Below are 17797 nucleotides of genomic sequence, written 5' to 3' on the forward strand. Positions count from 1 at the left end.
TTCTTGACCACTTGCAAATGGTGATTATTCCATAGGAAATAACTAACAAACAAGGACAGAATCCTCCAAGCTCTCTTTAGAAATCTTCTTTTCAAAACACACCCTCATTTTAATCATTTACCGTTTGCAATAGAGAAGAAGGAAAACAAAGAAGGCAAGAAATCTGAGACGATCAGACCTTCCCTAGTCCCCACAAATAGACATACACTGCCTTCCAATAGACTTGACTAATCATTTTCCTAAGCAGCCAAAAGATTTCGCAATTAGATACTTATAGAAATAAGATGCACCTTCCTGCTCCTCCTGATGCCTCATGAGTTTTCTGGCTCCTCCCAGAAGGAGCTTTCATTACTCTGGGCACGACAGAGCCAGAACTGCTACAAGAGAAAGCTCTGATTTCAGCTCCATCCCAGCCACTGACCAAATGCCCAGAACGTCCATCACTGCTCTTGGATCACAAGGGGGATGGAAAAAAACCAACAACAACACAAAAAAAAAAAAAAAGAAAACCAAGAAAAGGGGAGTTTGAGTCCTAAGATTAGAACCACATTTGCTGGACAGGTTTGTTAGGAAAAAAAAAAACAATCCCTGGACTTCGTGTAAACTATGAGTATTTGGTCAGGTACTAGGAGATCAAATACATAGGGAGCCTCACAATTCCCTTCCTGCAGCCTCACGTTTGTGGTGACAACTGCACTTTCCACTGATTAAAAGTGACCTTTAGGCCCTGACATTTAGGCCCAGATTCTCCAACTTGTGTTACCTCCGCCTCCAGTTTCAGAGATGGAATTCATAGCACTTTAACGTTTAAATAGTTGGCGGTGTCCATCAAACACGAACCCGTGTCTTACCCAACCGATTCTTAAAATGGAATATTCCCACCCCAGAGACCCATGCCATGCTGGATGGTCAACTTTCAGAAGGTATTGGACGTGCCATATCTCTTGGGAAAATCAACACGCCAAGTGAAAGCTCATCTCTCAAAATAGTTACCCTACTACCTTATTTCTCTTTTATTTGTTTCCCTGCCACAGTTACACAACACATTCTCGCTGGGGCAAGAGCACTTTTGGACACATACAAACAGGCAGCGCTAAATGTGCACCAGAAACAGGAGATTGATAGTCTTCCCACGTGAGAAGGCATAACAAGGCAAATGGATCTCCGTTAGCTTGTCTCAGTAATATCTCAGGAAAGCACCATCACTCAGAATGGAAACATGGTGGTTCGGCAATTATTTGCCTAAAAAGTCCAATTGTGATTATAGGGAAAGAGCTCAGCTGTGATCATGCATCGCATCTCTTGTCTTGGATTAGCTGCTAAATTTAAGGTATTTTCTGTCTGGCCAACAAGAGCGATTCACTGGCATGAAGAAATGTTTTAAATATCAAGTTTTCAGGCTCAGCCAAACCCATCGCTCCCGCGGCTCTCTAAAAGACTCTTATCCCTAATGAAGGAAGTGAACAATTGAACGAAACCTAGAGATCTGGCAGCTGGAGATCCACCGGCCCGACCCCCCTCCCGCTGCCGCAAGGTCATTTCTCCCTCTTGAGGGCACATGTCCTGCTTTTACGCACACAGGCTGAGCGCCTGATGCGCCAAGAGAAGTCGGTCAAGTATTCTCATGTTACAAACTCAACTGCCTTTTCTGCTGTAGAGAAGGGTTACAGGCTCAAACTCTGCAGGACCACTGTTGGCAGGGTCAGTTTAATGGGGAAAATTCAATTATGAATTTAATCCAAATCTAAGGCATTGAATGGACTAAGCAGAAAATGAGGAATATACTGCAACACTTCATACGTTACCCTTTATGACTGTGTGGTCTCATGTCCACGCTCATACCAGAGGAGATGCAGGCCAGCTGTGATTTTTACCCAGCTCACACTTCTTTCACATGTTGCCTCTTGTCTTTATAAATTCATTTTTGTGTAAGACAGCTGTGTCAGACCTGAGATCTCAGTGCAATTTGCTTTTTGTAACTGCAGGATTAATTCAGTCAGCCAGCTCCTACTTCTCCTTGGACACTACACAAAGAATTACAAATGGCTCTTTCGTGCCCAGCCGGTACAAAAAGTGATGTCAAAAACGTAACAGGAAGGTGGAAAGGACCCAGCTACAAAACCAAGATCTGTGAGAGAAACTTGGTCCCAAGAACAGTGAGGGATGCCAGTTAGGAATATCTCATCTGTCTGTCAGTTGGGGTCATTCATTGAGCACATTACTGAAAGGAAAGGCGGCACCTTGAAACACGAACCCCAGCTTTTCAGACCCGAACTATGCTTCAGCCTCCTCTGCCCCCTGTGCCTTCATCTCTGACGTGACAGGAAGGTAAGCTTGTTCAGTTCTCAAGAAGGAGCCTAATTGTATTGCAGTTTAACAACCAATTAGTGGTTTTGCAGAAGTTGCGTGCACCAGCCGGGAGGGCTGCCTGGCTGTGTTGAGGAAGTGCATGGTGTTGACTTCCCAAACTGAGTCACTGTTGTAAGCCCTGGGGTGGAATTTATAGAGCTGGGGGAAAATTTCCAGGAAACATCACTTACTGTTACTCACAAAAATAGCAAGGAAACTCTTCAATTACTAAACTTTTAAGGAAGAAAGTCCTTCTTCTTTATGACAAGATGGCAAAGCAGCAGCCTCTACGATTTGCTTGGAAGCAGTTACAATTATTATTGTTACTTATCTCACTTTTCCCTGATAGTAGTAGATGTTGCTCCTAAGCTATTAATTCTTCACAGCTGCAAGGCTGGGTTTTTTTCTCCTCTCTTCTACCGATTATTTCCATGATAAGATGCTGAAGTCAGTCTTGTCTCCAAAAACTTTTGCAATTCTCTCCTGGAACATGTCTGCAATACCATCTGTAGGTTGCACCCAAGCCCATGCACGCAGGGACTCAAGTGAACCCAGGTACCAACACCAGCTCAACCACAGCAGCCCAGCAGTAAGCCTGAACCCAACTGCCCAGGATCCCAGTTCGGGGGAGTGGTTGCAGCCTTAATTAAACCACACAAATCTGCAGACAAAGCTGTTATTGGTAGCCAAGCTGATCCCTCTGCACAACCTAGACATGCCCTGGCATGACAGAACTGACAAAAGCAGAGAAGGGCACAGATCAGTAGCTGGATCAGTCACGTAGAAGTGTCTGTTCCCCTCCACACACGCAACACTTTCCTTATGTCTCCTCAGAACCAGGGACGATGCCAGGCTTTCAGAAACATTTTGTTACCGCAATAGTTTTAAGGATGCAACCGCAAATCTGGGGGAAGCTCGACCATCTTAGAGCATGCACCTTTCCGCTAAACACACACGGATTTAGACTCTCGCTTAGTGAGGGTGGGCAGACTATCCCAGACACGGTCCCCGTCCCCTAAGCAGCCAGCATACCCCATCAGGAAGGATGTAGACTAGCTGACCACAGAAGTACTACTTTCTGGAATAAAAAAAAATATTTTAGAAGCACCAGCTATGAGCACACAAACTTGTCCCCATCCCACACACCAAGTGCAAATGACTAATTTTATTATATGACTTCCAGAACGTTCCCAGCACTGCCGTCCCCCCTGAGCCCTGGGGCCAACGTTGGCCAAACGGTCTTCGAGAAGGCCTCAGAGATGTTCCCCCGCATGTCTTACACAACCCAGTAGCCTGGAAGAGGACAGAAACCCAGGGTAACGAGGGAAAGGCTGCCGGCATGAATTCGACCAGGACCTGACCCGTTTGACCTCCCGGCTGGGCAGACCCGGCACAGCTGCTGGGAGGGCACACGGAGCCCAGCTCTCTGCCAAGCTGTCAGTCAGCACAGCACGCAGTCCGTGACACTCATGGGGCATGACACCCTGTGCAATGCAACGGAGACCCAACAAGTTTGTTTTGTACATGCCGCTTTGGCATCGGCAGATAGAGCAACGTGCTTCAGCTAGTACTGACATGGGAAGCATTCAAAGCACTTGTGCGGAGATAAGAGGCTCCCCTCATCTCCTGCCTGAGACACACTGACCTCCCCCTCCCTCCCTGCTCCCTGGCATTGTTAAAGATAATACAAAAATCTGCCACTTATTTTTCCAAATGTCTGTTTCAGAGGGTTGCCCCCCCACCCCCTTTTTCTGAAGCCAATTAAAAACAAAGGTTTACCAGGAAGACGACAAGAAAAAAGAAAAAAAAAAACCAAAACAAAACCAAAAAGTGTCTGGTATCATTGGATCCAGCCTACAAGGATCTCACACATAAAAGAATTATGTCCCTGAGCACTTTCCAACAGACTTTCAGAAAATTTCATCTTTCTACTTCCCTGGCTGGATAGTCTGTTTGAGTAATTCTCTCTTTCTCCTGGGGCTGGTTGCTAAGAGACGCACTATTACTTCTCCCTCTCTTATGACCCGATTACTGTGATCAGCAAAGACAGCGTGCAGACAACAGCCTGACACGGCTCATACAAGAACATCGGGCTCGTTACAAAATGATGGACTGTATTAACACTCCGCAGCCCCTTCGCTCACCGTGGCCTTTGCAGAGTCTCCTGGCACAACTGGGGGCTTTTACATCCCCGGCTTCTGAAGTGTGCGTTCAGACATTTTAAATCGCAGGACTGGGAAGGGAAAAGAATGGACTTTTACCTCCTGTGTATCACTGCCTGCAGCCAGAGCGCTGTTAATGGAGAAACCCTCCTCTCCTTACCCTTCCCGAGAAGGCCCAGGAACTACGATTACTCCTTTTTGCTCTCCTGCAAAAACTTTGCAAATACGTAACACACACTAGGTTAGCATGTTCCCTCGAAGAGTTCGATGACACATTGTAAAGCTGTTCTCGACACTTCAGGGGCTGAGAGATGACCTGGTTCTGCAAAGAGCTGAGCTGGATTGCTCTGAATGAGGAAAGCAGCTGGAAATGCACCCCAGTTAAGGTGCATGGCAGTCCCAAAGAAACCACCGGGATGCCCAACGCACCCCCAGTACGTGCAGAAACAGCCACAGCCTGGCACTGTGTCCTTTGCAGAAGAGCCCTAGGTGATGGGGCCAGCGGGCGAGATGAGAAACTTGAAGCTCAGATTGTGAGCTTGTGCATACGGGTGTATCGAGAAAAAAGTTAAGGGAACTTGGTTTTTTTGATGTCATTACCAACAAACAACAGAACTGCTGCCAGCTGGCGTGGCTCAGGATGGGGTCACCAACCCCAGAGACCATCAGTCTCCCACTTAGTAAGAATTTAACCCTCATCACATTCACTCTTTATAACATAAATTTCAAATTTCTATAATTTCTTATCTTGAACCTACTTTTGAAACACTGTGTTTTCTAGTACTGTTTTCATATCATTTTCCTACTCTCGAGGGTCCCCTCTCCTCCCACCAGCTCATTCAGGGACAGCTCCCGCAGCAGGACCCCTGGGCAGACCCTCAGAACACAGGTGCTTGGACTGTACAAAGCCCAATGCCACTGCAGAGTATCTAGAAAAGACAGTTGCTAAATCTTTCCAAATAGACCTTGTAACAGCGGTGGTCCAGATGCACAAGTCCTTCCTCAAACAATTATTCCTCATCTTCACAGCATTTCCCATAAACTCATTGTTTGGCAAAACAAATGCCAGTTCTCATGCCAGTGTGATTTTTACCAAGCAGCTCTTCACACCAGCCTTTGGCATTATGGTTTGGTCATGTCTAGACTAAACCAAAACCTTTCCTTCGTCACTGTCATCACAGGAATTAAGAGTCAGAAAAGACCTGTGAGTCTTTTGCACTTCACCGCTCCTCAAAGAGTTTGGGCAAATCCCCAGCTGAGCTCCTACAGCACGCTTATACGTTCTTCTGCTGCTACATCTTTACAGCGTGCATGCTGGTTAAAGACGACGACAAAGAGGAATTTTATATAGTGATGTCTGCTTATTAGGAACTAGACCAGTTCCTTGCTCATCACCTTCCGTATGACCACCCTCCGTGGGGCAGCCAGAGCCACAGGACTTCCAGTCCTACTCAAGGACCCTCAGCTCTTGAGCCCAGTCCATCTCAACACACTTTGCTTAGCAACAAGCGTTTGGGGCCTTGTATATTTAGTCCAAATTGTAATTGTGTAGTGTTAGCTGCCAGAAATGCCTGCTCTTTGGCCACAAGTACAGCTTCTGTGGCTTCAAGAGTTGCTCATTCATTCTTCTAACCTTTTATTAGACCAACCTGTAATATAATCCAACAGACATTTATCAGTTGCTCTGACTTAGCAGTACTCTGTCTGGCAGAGTAAAAAAGCTTTAAGCAGAGAAAAGGAAAAATATACATATAATCCTTTATTGTAAGTTAGTTTTCAGGGCATAGGAGAGCTGTATTGTGTGAACAAGGGCAAAAAATTAAAAAATACTACTCAACTGTTAACTGTCATATAACAATTGTTATTATTTAACAGACTAGCATCTGGAGGATGTTAAAATTTCAGATTAAAATAAAAGGGACAAGTGCTGCCTGCTTGAATCCAAGCTATTTCTGCATTAACATTGCTCTCTCGCTTTGATTGGGCACCACAGCCCTTTAAAACTATATAGAGGACAAACATTATCTTTTTAAAAGTAAGTTTGATATAGTCGATGACAGATGTTTGCAATTCAAGTTATAAAAAGATGGCTCCTTTCCATTCCAGTGTATGTCAGAATCGTCTTTTTTTCTTTTTCCTTTCCCGTTTTGCCCTTTTTCTTTATTTTACCCAAACTATTGTGGTTCACAGAGCAGGCCACTGCAAAGATGAATCACTATTCAATGTTTGAAATAATGAAGTGGAAAAATGAAATATAGTATCTTGGAAGAACAGACAGACAGAAGGAAAAAAGAAAATGAGCAAAAAAAATAGGCATGGCAAAAAAAAATTAAAAATCTACCTGCTGAGGAGTGTAATGTTTGTCTTATGATACCAAGTAAAAGAGAAAATACGAGCTCATTCACCAGAACGAAAAACAAGGCTAGGCACGACTTCAGATAGTTCCCAAATAAGAGGCAATGTGTTGCAGAGCCTGTGAAAGTTTAATATTTGTAATTCTAACAAAACACAGACAGAACTGTTAATAAAACCTGGTGGCTTGACTTGACATTTTGTGAACTACGCGTAAGTATACTGGTTCAATAATAGTTGTTATGCACCTGTTTTATGTTGCCTTTTTCCCTGTGCCATTATCTGAGATGGTATTTCGAAAAAGAAAACGTTCATCCTGAGAGCAAAGCCAAGAGCACAGACCTACATATTTGTCTCTAACCGAAAAAAAAAAAAGCAGATGCAGACACTATTATTCCACGCAGGCAGTAACAACTTTTGGGATGACTGCAATCAAAACAGAAGGACCCACCCAGTGCCAGTTTATTTACACTGGTGAGAATCACAAGCCCTGATCGGGGTCACTGTGCTGTGGACAACTGGGCAAAACTCCATGCCTGCATCACTCATAAGCTATCGAGTAGAGAGGGATGCTGCCCGGGCACAAAGGCACCAGCTTGGTCTCAAGCCTCTTCAACACAGCTCAGCTTGCTTGGGGCAGTTTAAACCCACTACTATACAAATGAGAACCACCACTCATTTCCAACTGGTTTCACTTGGTTCTTAACCAACGAGGAAGAGGATGTCACTACAGAAAAATCAATGGAGACTTCCGAAAGGCTGCTCTGAACTGGCTCACAGCTACCCCTTAATGAGGGACCCCCGCCTTCCAGCTTGTTCTGCAGGGTTTGGGTGCTTTGTGCTTTAAATGCTCTTGTGTAGAAGGTAGCAAAGCCATCACAAAGAGGCCTGGAGCTTCAAGTTCATTTTCACTGGCTGTATTTTGTAAGAGCCTGTGGATGATGCAGTTCTGACACTAATGAATAAAGTATTGCTTCATCTCCACCATTTCATTCACCACAAGAAACACATGGAAGAATGAGAGCAAGGATTAAGAAGGACTTTAAAGGTTTATAATATGCCCTTTAAAAAAGCTTTCTCTAAAAACAAGCACCGACACGGGGGTGCACTCAAGCACAGTCAGGGTGATTTGCAACAGTGAGGTCACCTCTTTACTCCCACCACGTTTTTCATCTCCATGAGCTCAGTCCTGAGAGGGATGGGACCACAGCATTCATCGCAATGATGGGACCAGAAAGGGGTTAGAGCGCTTCTCAGCCTATTTTTTTGTCCCATCTCCGAGATGCTGACTCCTCCCTGGAGCATGAACGATTTTTTTCAGCTGGTGGTAGAGCTGAGGAGCGAGGCAGCAGGCAGAGACCAGTAGATCCCACCGGAAAAAAAACCCCTGTTACTCAGGATTCACTTCAGCATCAAATCAACCGACTAACAACATATTATTTCCATGCCTCATCTGGGCTGCAGCAACAGTCCACGTGCATAACTCACAACACAAGCAAGGCAGCGAGCCTCTGCTTCCACCACGATAAAAGAGTAAATCACGTTATCTCACATTAGCATTGGGTGAGGCACACACAAACCACCACGGGAGCCTGGCTGAGACAGCTTGCTGCCTCTGTGCCCCAGCCTCCTTCCGATGACGAGCACAGCCCTGCAAAAGCTCATGAGAGGCTCCAAGGAGCAGGTATGCCACCTCCCTGCCTCTCAGCCAACACAGCCCTCCCACCAGCATGGATTCCTCTTGCTATAGTGCAGACCCAGCAGAGAGAACCAGAAAAAAAACCAACACAAAACCCACAGAATCTCCCAAGTCAGCCTGAATTTATTTTTTCAGGGCTTTCATCCAAGTAATGAATAGACTCTAGACCTGGTTAGCTTCTATGAACTACCAAAGACTGCAGAGCAGGGAACAGCACAGCTAAAACACGGAGTGTCTAGTCCAATAAATCCATACCCAAGCTTCAAAAACTAGACAGAGATACTGATAGCAGCTGCTGTAAACAAAACCCACTAGATATATCTGCCTATAAAAAAACCAACACCACCAAAACAAAACAACAAACAGTCTGATAGTTCACACTCCCAGTCCCCTACAGACACAGCAGAGTATAATTTGCCAATGCTCAAAAGCCTCCACACACATGAGGAGGAGGAGGAGGGCAGGGAGAGTCAAGCCCTGGGAAACCCAGACCAGCTGGATTCAAGCATACACATTGGTGTCAACCACAGAACCTTGCCCTGGAGCTGGCCCTGCTGTTGTGCCTTGTCTCATGAGTCACTTGCCCTGCCCTCCAACCAAAGTAAATGGAAGGAGACGGTTCAAAAGGATTAGTCTTGTTGTTCACCATATCTGAAAGTCGCCCAAGGAAAGGGAGAAGGGAAGAACTTGCTTTGATTCTCATCCCTTCACTTAGTTTCCATTATTAAATCGATATTAACTGTTTCTGCAGGTATAATATTCACCAAGGGTGGCAATTATAAGGAAAAGACATCAGCTCTAACAAATACTGGATTTAGAAGGACCCAGCAGCATAAACTAAAGTGGTAAATTTTGCAAAGTGTGTCCTCAGAGCCTCAGAGGGTGACAGAGAAGCACGTCCAGGTGCTGTGCAGCCAAGTAAGCCAAGCGACTGCCCGGGGAGGGATGCTGTCTGCACATCCCTTTCTGGCCAGGGTTGACACTGCAGTATCTCGGCCTGTCTCGAGCAGCTTGAGAAACATGCATGGTCAGATTCGTATGAATGAAAGACACTGCAAGAATATAACGAAATTTGGTTTCTTGGAGGCAGAGATGGTCATCTTTGCAGGAGCAGGAGACCGACCTCCTGGGTGCCAAGCAATGATCTAGAAGTTCCCAGCAGGCGAGGATGGGCTCGCTCCTTTCCCTTCCCCTCCCTGCCACCATCAAGTCACTTTTCAGGTGACCACACAGGATGGCCACAGGAGGTGTATTTGACCCAGAAGGAGCTGTGGCAGTGCTCATGAATGATGGACTGGAAAGCCCAACCCTGCAATCCAGCTGGGCTTGGGCAGCAGCCTCCCAGGGCTCACCGGCTGCGCTCCACCTGCATCAGCACAGTGTGGTTTCTCCTGGACTTGTGCTTCTTCACATCTGTGGCGTTTTCTTTGGAGGGGAGGGGGAAAGACAAGGGGGAAAGAGCTGCAGTTATGGAAACAAGCTTGAAACCCGAAGAATCCAAACCAAAAGGCAAATCACACCACAAAGCTTGCCACTCACCCAACAGCCTGAAGAGACTCACCTCAGGCTCTTCTGAGTGCCTCAGGCTGACAGCGTATTTTTTTTTTACACGTTTTTGAAGCCCCTGATTTTGGCTTCACAAGCCCTGGTGCCGTCCCAGTGCACCCCAACTGACCTGTCCCAGCAGCACTCGCTCGGGAGCAGCTGCCAGCTCTCCCTCCTGTGCCACCCAGCATGCAAGCTGTCACCGGTGCTGCTGCCGCCAGGCTCACAGCAGCATGCTCAAAGCCAGTGGATCAACCATCACCAACCTCACCCCATGGCAGATGCCTCCTTAGTCTGCTCTGGAGGGCGAGGCCCTGTTTTCTGGGATTAGGGAAAAGAGGAGAAAAGGCAATTTGCTTCATCTGCAAGCTATAAATCCTCTGCATCTTCCTGAGTCCAGCATAGATGGGAACAGCTACGTGGCAGCATTTCCCCAAGGCTCCAGCTCTGTTGAAGATGCTGAAATACCAATTTAAGTGTAAAAGCTGGAGAGCAGGAGAGAAATAAGCTGCAGGAAAGGGAGGGAGGGCAACCACAGAATCACAGAAAGGTCTGGGTTGGAAGGGACCTTCAAAGACCACCTAGTTCCAACTCCTTGCCATCTGCCAGGACATCTTTCACTAGGTCAGGCTGCTCAATGCCCTGTCAAACCTGAGTACTTCCAATGATGGGGAATCCAGTGCTTTCAAAGGAAACAAAATTAATACCTTCCACTTGAAAAAAGGCATTATTTTGCTTAAGAGATTTTTTTGCTCAGTGAGTACGGAGGACATTATTCATTATATACCCATTATACATGCTGTTGGACAGGGTGTGCTGAGGAACAGAGGGAGGAGGCAGGCAGCACCAAACGTGAGCATAGAGAAAGAAGCCAAATATAAGAAGTGGCCTGTCAGGACCCATGACTGGATGGTGTCTCATCCATCTCAGGACCCGTCTTCTCCCAGCACGAAGCAAAGATGCTTTCAAACTTCAAACACATCCAGCTCTATCCAAGGACCAGTCTCGGCCCTGGTTCCACTTTCTTAGAGCTACTGCTCAAAAGTCTGGACATCTAATTTTGATTTCCAGCCTAACTCATTAGCAGTCACACTTCCTCCCCATGCATACTTGTTTACCTTCTACAAAACCATCTTTCCCAAGCTCAAACAGCTCTCCTCCCTCCAAGGGGTAAACACAGAGCTGTGTAAGACATCGGGCACCTGCACATCCCAGGGACCATGGTGCTCACACTTCCCAGGATCAGGAAAGGTTAATCCCCCACAAACCGTCACAGTGGGGAACGCTAGCACTAAATTGTCCAGAAACCCAGCAGAGACCACAGCGTGTGGAAGTCTGGTCCGGTGTTTGTAGGACCTATAAAAACACAGCTGTGCCTGCCTCTTCAGCTAGCTGCACAACAGGGACCTGTGCAGGATGTTAATCAGAGTTGTGGTCCTATTGATGATGATGATGCTGATTATTACTATTACTACTGCAGTTATACCTGGGGGCCCTCAAATGGATCCCTGTGACAGCAAGACACAGTCTGTGCTTTGATGAGTTGATAAATCTAGTTTGAAACAAGTCACAGCCAGTCAGCATGGCAAATAGCAAGGAAGCAGGCTGGCAGCGCTAGGAAAATTGCTCACTTAGCTGGTCTAAACCACGCACGTCTTAAGTGCTTCAAGTCACATTAAAATGCTGCTGGTTTATAAACTGTTGGCTGTTGTGATTTCACTTTTTTTTCAGTCATTTAACCATTTCTAACTTCCTTTAAAGTTCCATTGAGTTGCTTTTAATCAGTACCTTCTGGCTGTTTTCTGTGCAGGTGTCAGGGGAAAAAAAATAAAATCAAAGTCAAAGTGAGAGCAAGGAAATACCTTGGTGGGAGGAGGAGGGGGGTACAGCTGATCCCCCCCCATGCACTCAGCACCTGCTCCACAGCCTGTCACTGCAGTGTCTTTCCCCTGCACTTTCAACGTGACCAAGAAATAAAACCACAAATGCAATCAGCTGGGCAGACCTGCTACATGCAAGCAACATGCCTACAAATTAATAATAAAGAAACACAAGGCCAGAGCATGCATTTTCCCAAATGTTAAAGGCAAGGAGGTGAAGAAATTGCTGGGAACAGAACTTGCTGGTTTCCCGGAGAGATTACTGATACCATTCCTGCAGCCTCTGGTAGTAAGGAACCAGCTCCAGTGACACGGCTGGGGCAGGCAAGGCTGTGCCAGGCCATGAAGTGCACGGATGCTTTCTGCCCCATCCCAGCCCTGGGACAGCCCTTCCCTGGAGCGACACTGCTGCTCCACTCATCTGTAGCAGAAGGATGCTGTGCTGCGTGCTGTCCGCATGCTGGGCAGAAAGCCCACGTGCCTCCAGCAAAGCAGCTCTGGTGGGGTAGGAGGGATGAAACACACCGGGGTGCGAGGGGATGCTGCAGCTCCTCCACCTACAGACTCACAGCTAACCAGATGGGAAGGACCTGTGACCAACAGAGAACAAACTTAAGGAAAATGACTCACAGTGCCCCTTTATGCAGGAAAGCAGTGGGGCATGGAGCTGTCTCCCAGGCTGAATGATTGCTGCAAAAACAATGGAAGTAATTGAAAACACACTGGAGGAGAGAAGGGAGCCACAGAAAGTGAATGAAGTGCGTTGGGCTAAATATTTTCTCACTGTTCCCCTCTCACCTGCCAGATCTCAGAAGCCTCATGTTCTCAGGGTTATATATGGCTGGGCTAATGGCTTTGCACCAGCTGCTGACACCAACCAGCAGCATGTCACCTTCTGAAAGTGGATTAGCTTAAGCTGCAGACACACTGTCACATCACTAAGGCAGTCCCTGACCAGGTCTTGGCCAACCCTTAGGTCTTCCAGGCCTGTCAGATAATGATGGATTCTCCAAAAGCCCAGCATCAGACAGCACAAGGGACTGGCACTGAAAAAGTCCCCCTGGGAGCTCCCGATGTCTCCCAGTTTCTAACAGACCCGGCAATGCTCAGTTGCTTGCAGGACAGGGTAGTAAGGGTTACATGAGAAATGTTTGCATGTCTCGTCTCCCCTGCTCAGCCTGCAGTGCCTGCTCTGCTCTTCGGGAAAGCCTCCTTCCCCAAATGCCAAGCAGCAGAGAATTTTTTAGAAGGTGATAATGTTCCTGAGTTACATACAAGCAGATCTACAACCACTCAAGCACCAACAATTAAGGCATACCGACATTTTTCATGAAAAAACATAGTGGCTGATCACCAACAGTTTTCCTAGAAAAAAAAAAAGTGTTTTTTTCCATCATTATTTTAAATTTTAAGAAATTAGAAAAATAAGAATTCCCACTTGACTTGAGGGTGACATTTTCATTGCATTCCAGAAATTTTTTAATTCCAAATGTCTTCCTCTTATTCGCTGAGTTTTGTTACCGAAGGCAACAGAACAGGTGCATATGACTTCGCTTTTCCCCTCCAACACATTTTCTTTTTTTGTTCTGAATTTGCTAAAGTTAGAGCGGCAGAGGGAAAAAAAATGAGACACTCGTCAGACTTTTCCAACTTCCCTACAAAATATCCTTAACTTCAGCAAATCGTTCAACTGCAAGATTTAATATGCTGCTTTGTTTTTCTTTCTCCTTTCCATTATTCTGTAGTCTTCCTGAAAAAGCACATGCTTTCAAAAGATAGAGCAGAAAAAGGAAAAAAATTATACACATTATATTTATCTTATTGCACTGAACACAAAAGAGTGAAAAGTGGTGATGGAGCAAAGTAGATTATCCAAAACCAAAAATCAAAAGCTGTTTTTTCTTGAATTTGTATTCTTTTTCTTGAATACAACTTTTTTCTTTGTGGGGAGGATGGAGAGAAGGAGAGAAAAGAGTTTTCAGCCTGTTTCTAACCAAAGTAAATCAGCAGGAATAGAAAAGTCACTACTCTGCCAAGGCAGCTAGCAGTCTCTCCTGAAATCCTTGGCTTCCACCTTGTTTCTGCTGCATTAAGGTTCCATCACACACTCTCCACTGTCAGCTAGTGGCATCCTGGATGCTCCAACCGGCAGGTTCCCAGTTGCAGACCCCAGAGGTGCTCCCAGCCATGCGCTCCCTTTGCCTGGAACTCTCTCCCTCCATGTGTCCTCGAGCCGGGAACCTAAGTCCCTTGCTCGCTTCTCAGCTATGTGCAGAGAGCAGGACTTTTATAGCAGGAGGTAGAGGAAGGCTAACATATGGTGATTGGCAGGCATTTGTTTTACTGACAGAACAGCTCCAGAGGATATTGCAATGGTCAGGCAAATTCGAATTTTTTTTAATCAGAATTATATCATTAAATTAGTTCATATTCAAGAGTGTTCCACAGTAGAGGGAAAAGAATAAAAGTGAAACCGAATCGAACCAGCAGGCCTGAGAGAAAGTACTCCTAGACCCATTCTGCCAAACTTACCCCAGTTATACCCATACTCCCACCGCTCGGTTCCACCTTTGTAAGGATTCCGGTTGTGCTGGGATGAACGAACCAGTACTGAAGAGGGTTGTTCAAGTCCCATCTCCTTGGATCAACACATGCCAGCAGAGTCCAAGCAAGCAAAACCCCTTGAAAAGTACCGGTCTTGGGCGTAGGACATCTGCTTCAAATTCAAACCAAGATCTGTCCCCATGCCCTCCCCCAGCCCTGCACCTCTCAGAAGGACAGCTAGCCAGAGTGAGGGTAAGAGAAACCTTCACATTCTTCTTGATTTCAATGATTTGAAACAGGGAGGCTCCCACAAACTCATCAACGAAGAGCAAGTCAAGAGCAGCCTATGTTAGCAGTCGCTGCCTCTGAATTAGACAGTTGCAGTTCTTTCCTAAAAGAACACTTACCATCACCTCCTGGTTGTTTGTATGGGTTGTACTTTGGCTTAGGGGCAACAACAGGCGCAAACTTCTTTGGTGTCTGCTGGGTGGACACTGAGATGCTGGGAGTCCCAAAGGCATGTGTGGTCTCCATCCTTGCAGTAACGTGACCAACAGGCTCGTTGGTACTCTTGGGTGGGAGCCAGGACGGGTGGGACATGGTTCAGATCTGAGAGGAGAGGGGAAGAGAGTCACATGTAAGTCAGGCACTTAGGCTGGGGGAATAACAGCTGCAAACCTACTAATTTGCTGGTTTATAAAATCAAACCTACAAAACCGTTTTACAAGTTTAACTTGTGCATGCTTATCTTTAAACATATTGGTCCTAATATATAGGGCTTAAGATACAAACTTGTTTTTCTTCCCCCAGTAGGTCAGAAATACTGATCAGCTCATTGCTGGTGCCTGCAAAAAGTGTTGCTATGTTCCTCTTCAAATGAAAGCAGAGGCAGGCTGACACCCTGGGGAAGCCCATCACTCCCACCACCCATTTAGCATAGTACTGATTTCTTTGCCTTTCCCTGTTAGGCTTTTGTGAGTACATTAACACACAACAGTGCAGGTGCTCTGGGGGCAAGCGTAGTCACAGACAGGCAGACACACTTCCAAAATACACCTTTAGCACTTTTTCACATGTCATTTAGGTTCCCATGTCCCAGTGATTTTCATTCAAACTTTTAAGAAAAAGTATTTCAAAAGCTGCTAATCATTCTTGATGCCTCCACTTCTGAATGCCCAGCTTAAGATATTTTAAAAGCATGTCAATTTTGAAAAAACGCCAGAATCCCACAACTGCTGACAACCAGGCTCCTTTTAGACATCTTGACTTGTGTAACAGAAAACAGAGGCAGCCCAAATCATTACTTATTTATGAAAATCTTGGCTTGGCCCTCTTAAAAGCCTACATCACTTTTGAGAACTGGACTCAGATGCTGCTGAAAATGTTGCCCATAAAAAAACTGTTCGTTGCAATGAACAAGTGCTTTTCACTCCACACAAACCACACCCGCTGGGTAGTGGCGATGGTCCTACAGTACCATCAGATAGTCCCATAGAGCTGGATTTGAGGTATGATGAAGAAATTAAGATCCCACAATACAAGAAATGCAATGTTCAATGCTAATTTTGGAGCTCTTGAGCACCCTGTCACTTCTGGCCACACTCTGCTTTGATATCAGGACTCCTCAAGGCCACTGAAACCAGCAGGCAGCTGCGACCTGATCAGGAAAGATTTGTTTTGAACAGGGAAAAGGATCAGCGCAAGAGAGAGCACCAGGCCATGGGAGACATTAGCAGACTGCCATTGCGGGAAAGCTTTTCCATCTGGGAACGATGGGACAAAGCAGAGGGGCTGCTGGACCCGCAAAGAGGCAGCCCCCAACGGCAGCAGCAAGCGCAGTCTGCCGGGGCTGAGATGCTGAGTTGTAGCTCCGCTGCGTGTGGCAGCAAAGGGCTGTATTAGCTGGTACAAACAGTCTTCTGAGCTGGGGCTGGGAAGAGGAAAGGGGACAGACCTCTGGCCTCTGGAGGGTGGAGACCTCCTTGGAGTGAAATCATTACCGAAGTCCACGGTACTACAGCTCTCTAATTATTCTGACACAGCTCTGTGGTCATGCGTGCAGCAATCTATCTGAATGGCTCACGAGGCGATATTTCCAAAGCTGACGAGTGCAGCCACATACGGCTTGTTGATACCATGCAGGAATGCAGCCACAGGGTCTACTCCTAGCTTACTCCTAGCCTACCTGAGCGCTCTTGGTGCCTCACAGCTAAGACTCCCATGCACACATGCTTCTCAGAGAGACACACACTGAGCTTTTCAACCAGCCTCCAGGATTATATGGGACATTTAGGCAGGAAGAAGGCACATCTGATAGCATATTTAAGTCTACCTACTAAAAACAAAGCAGAAATCACACTTCGTTTCCCCTTTCTCCTTATTTGGGCTCACACATCACTAGAAATGTCAAGATTAAGCTGTTCAGGAATTAGGAGCAGAGCTGTTTTGCCAACTCATCCTGGCTGGCAAAGCATCTGCATTCTACAAGCTTCATGGTGGAGCAAATTCCGTAAACGAAAACTTTTTTGGGGGGTATAAACTAGAGCAAGTAGTCCTGTGGGTTGCTGCATGGATAACCTTGTGCTAGCAATCCACTGTTAGCAATGCTGAGTCAGTCTAGGGGAAAGGAGCAAGGTCTCCACATGGTACTATGGGACAGTACCTGCAGCTAAGAGCAACGACTGTTAAAAATGATGTGTATGTATGTGTGCTTATTCCAGCCCAGTAAGTTTACTTTAGGTTAACAGGTTTTCTACTTGAGGAATCATTTCTACTTAAAATCACAATGTCTGACCCGACACTAGGAGAGAGACAATTTGTGGTTATCTTCCACCTCCTTTGCTTCTGGTGTGGGAGAGGAACTAGCAAGCGCCAAACATCAGCCCCAACACTTGAGGCTCTTCCTCATCCTGCAGTCTGACTGCTCAGTGTGCACACAGCCCTTTCGCAATACCTGCCACTGGAAAATGAGCCTGGTGCACCAGACATCTGATACCAGCGAAAGGAACCCACCGGGACTGGCCAGAAAAGAGGCAGACAGGAGCATGGCGGGGGCACCCCTGGAGATGGACAAGTATCCAAAGCTGAGCTGCAAGGGCACCAACTTCCTCCCCCATATGCCTGCTGTCCGACCTTACATTAACAGCGCGGAGCATCATTCTGAAAGCAAGAAGTGAAAGGCAGGTCCTCCCCATGGGGCTGGGGAGGAAACCAGCGGCAGCGGGTGGGGGCAGAGGCCACGCGAACCGCACTCCCGCTGCCTGGTG

At 46.4% G+C, this 17797-nt stretch overlaps 1 protein-coding gene across 4 annotated transcripts in view; it reads right to left on the bottom strand.

Annotated features, from left to right (window-relative positions):
* LOC121096563 (LIM domain containing preferred translocation partner in lipoma) overlaps positions 1-17797 on the bottom strand; it is a 356409-nt gene that overhangs the window by 207621 nt on the left and 130991 nt on the right. For all 4 annotated transcript variants that reach the window (XM_040612605.1, XM_040612602.1, XM_040612603.1 and 1 more), the window contains one exon: positions 14939-15140. In XM_040612605.1, the coding sequence (XP_040468539.1) occupies positions 14939-15131 (193 nt within the window). In that variant the 5' untranslated portion in view covers positions 15132-15140. The remainder of the gene's footprint in view (positions 1-14938; positions 15141-17797) is intronic.

Source organism: Falco naumanni, chromosome 13 (assembly GCF_017639655.2).
Source record: "Falco naumanni isolate bFalNau1 chromosome 13, bFalNau1.pat, whole genome shotgun sequence".
NCBI classification, from domain to species: Eukaryota; Metazoa; Chordata; class Aves; order Falconiformes; family Falconidae; genus Falco; species Falco naumanni.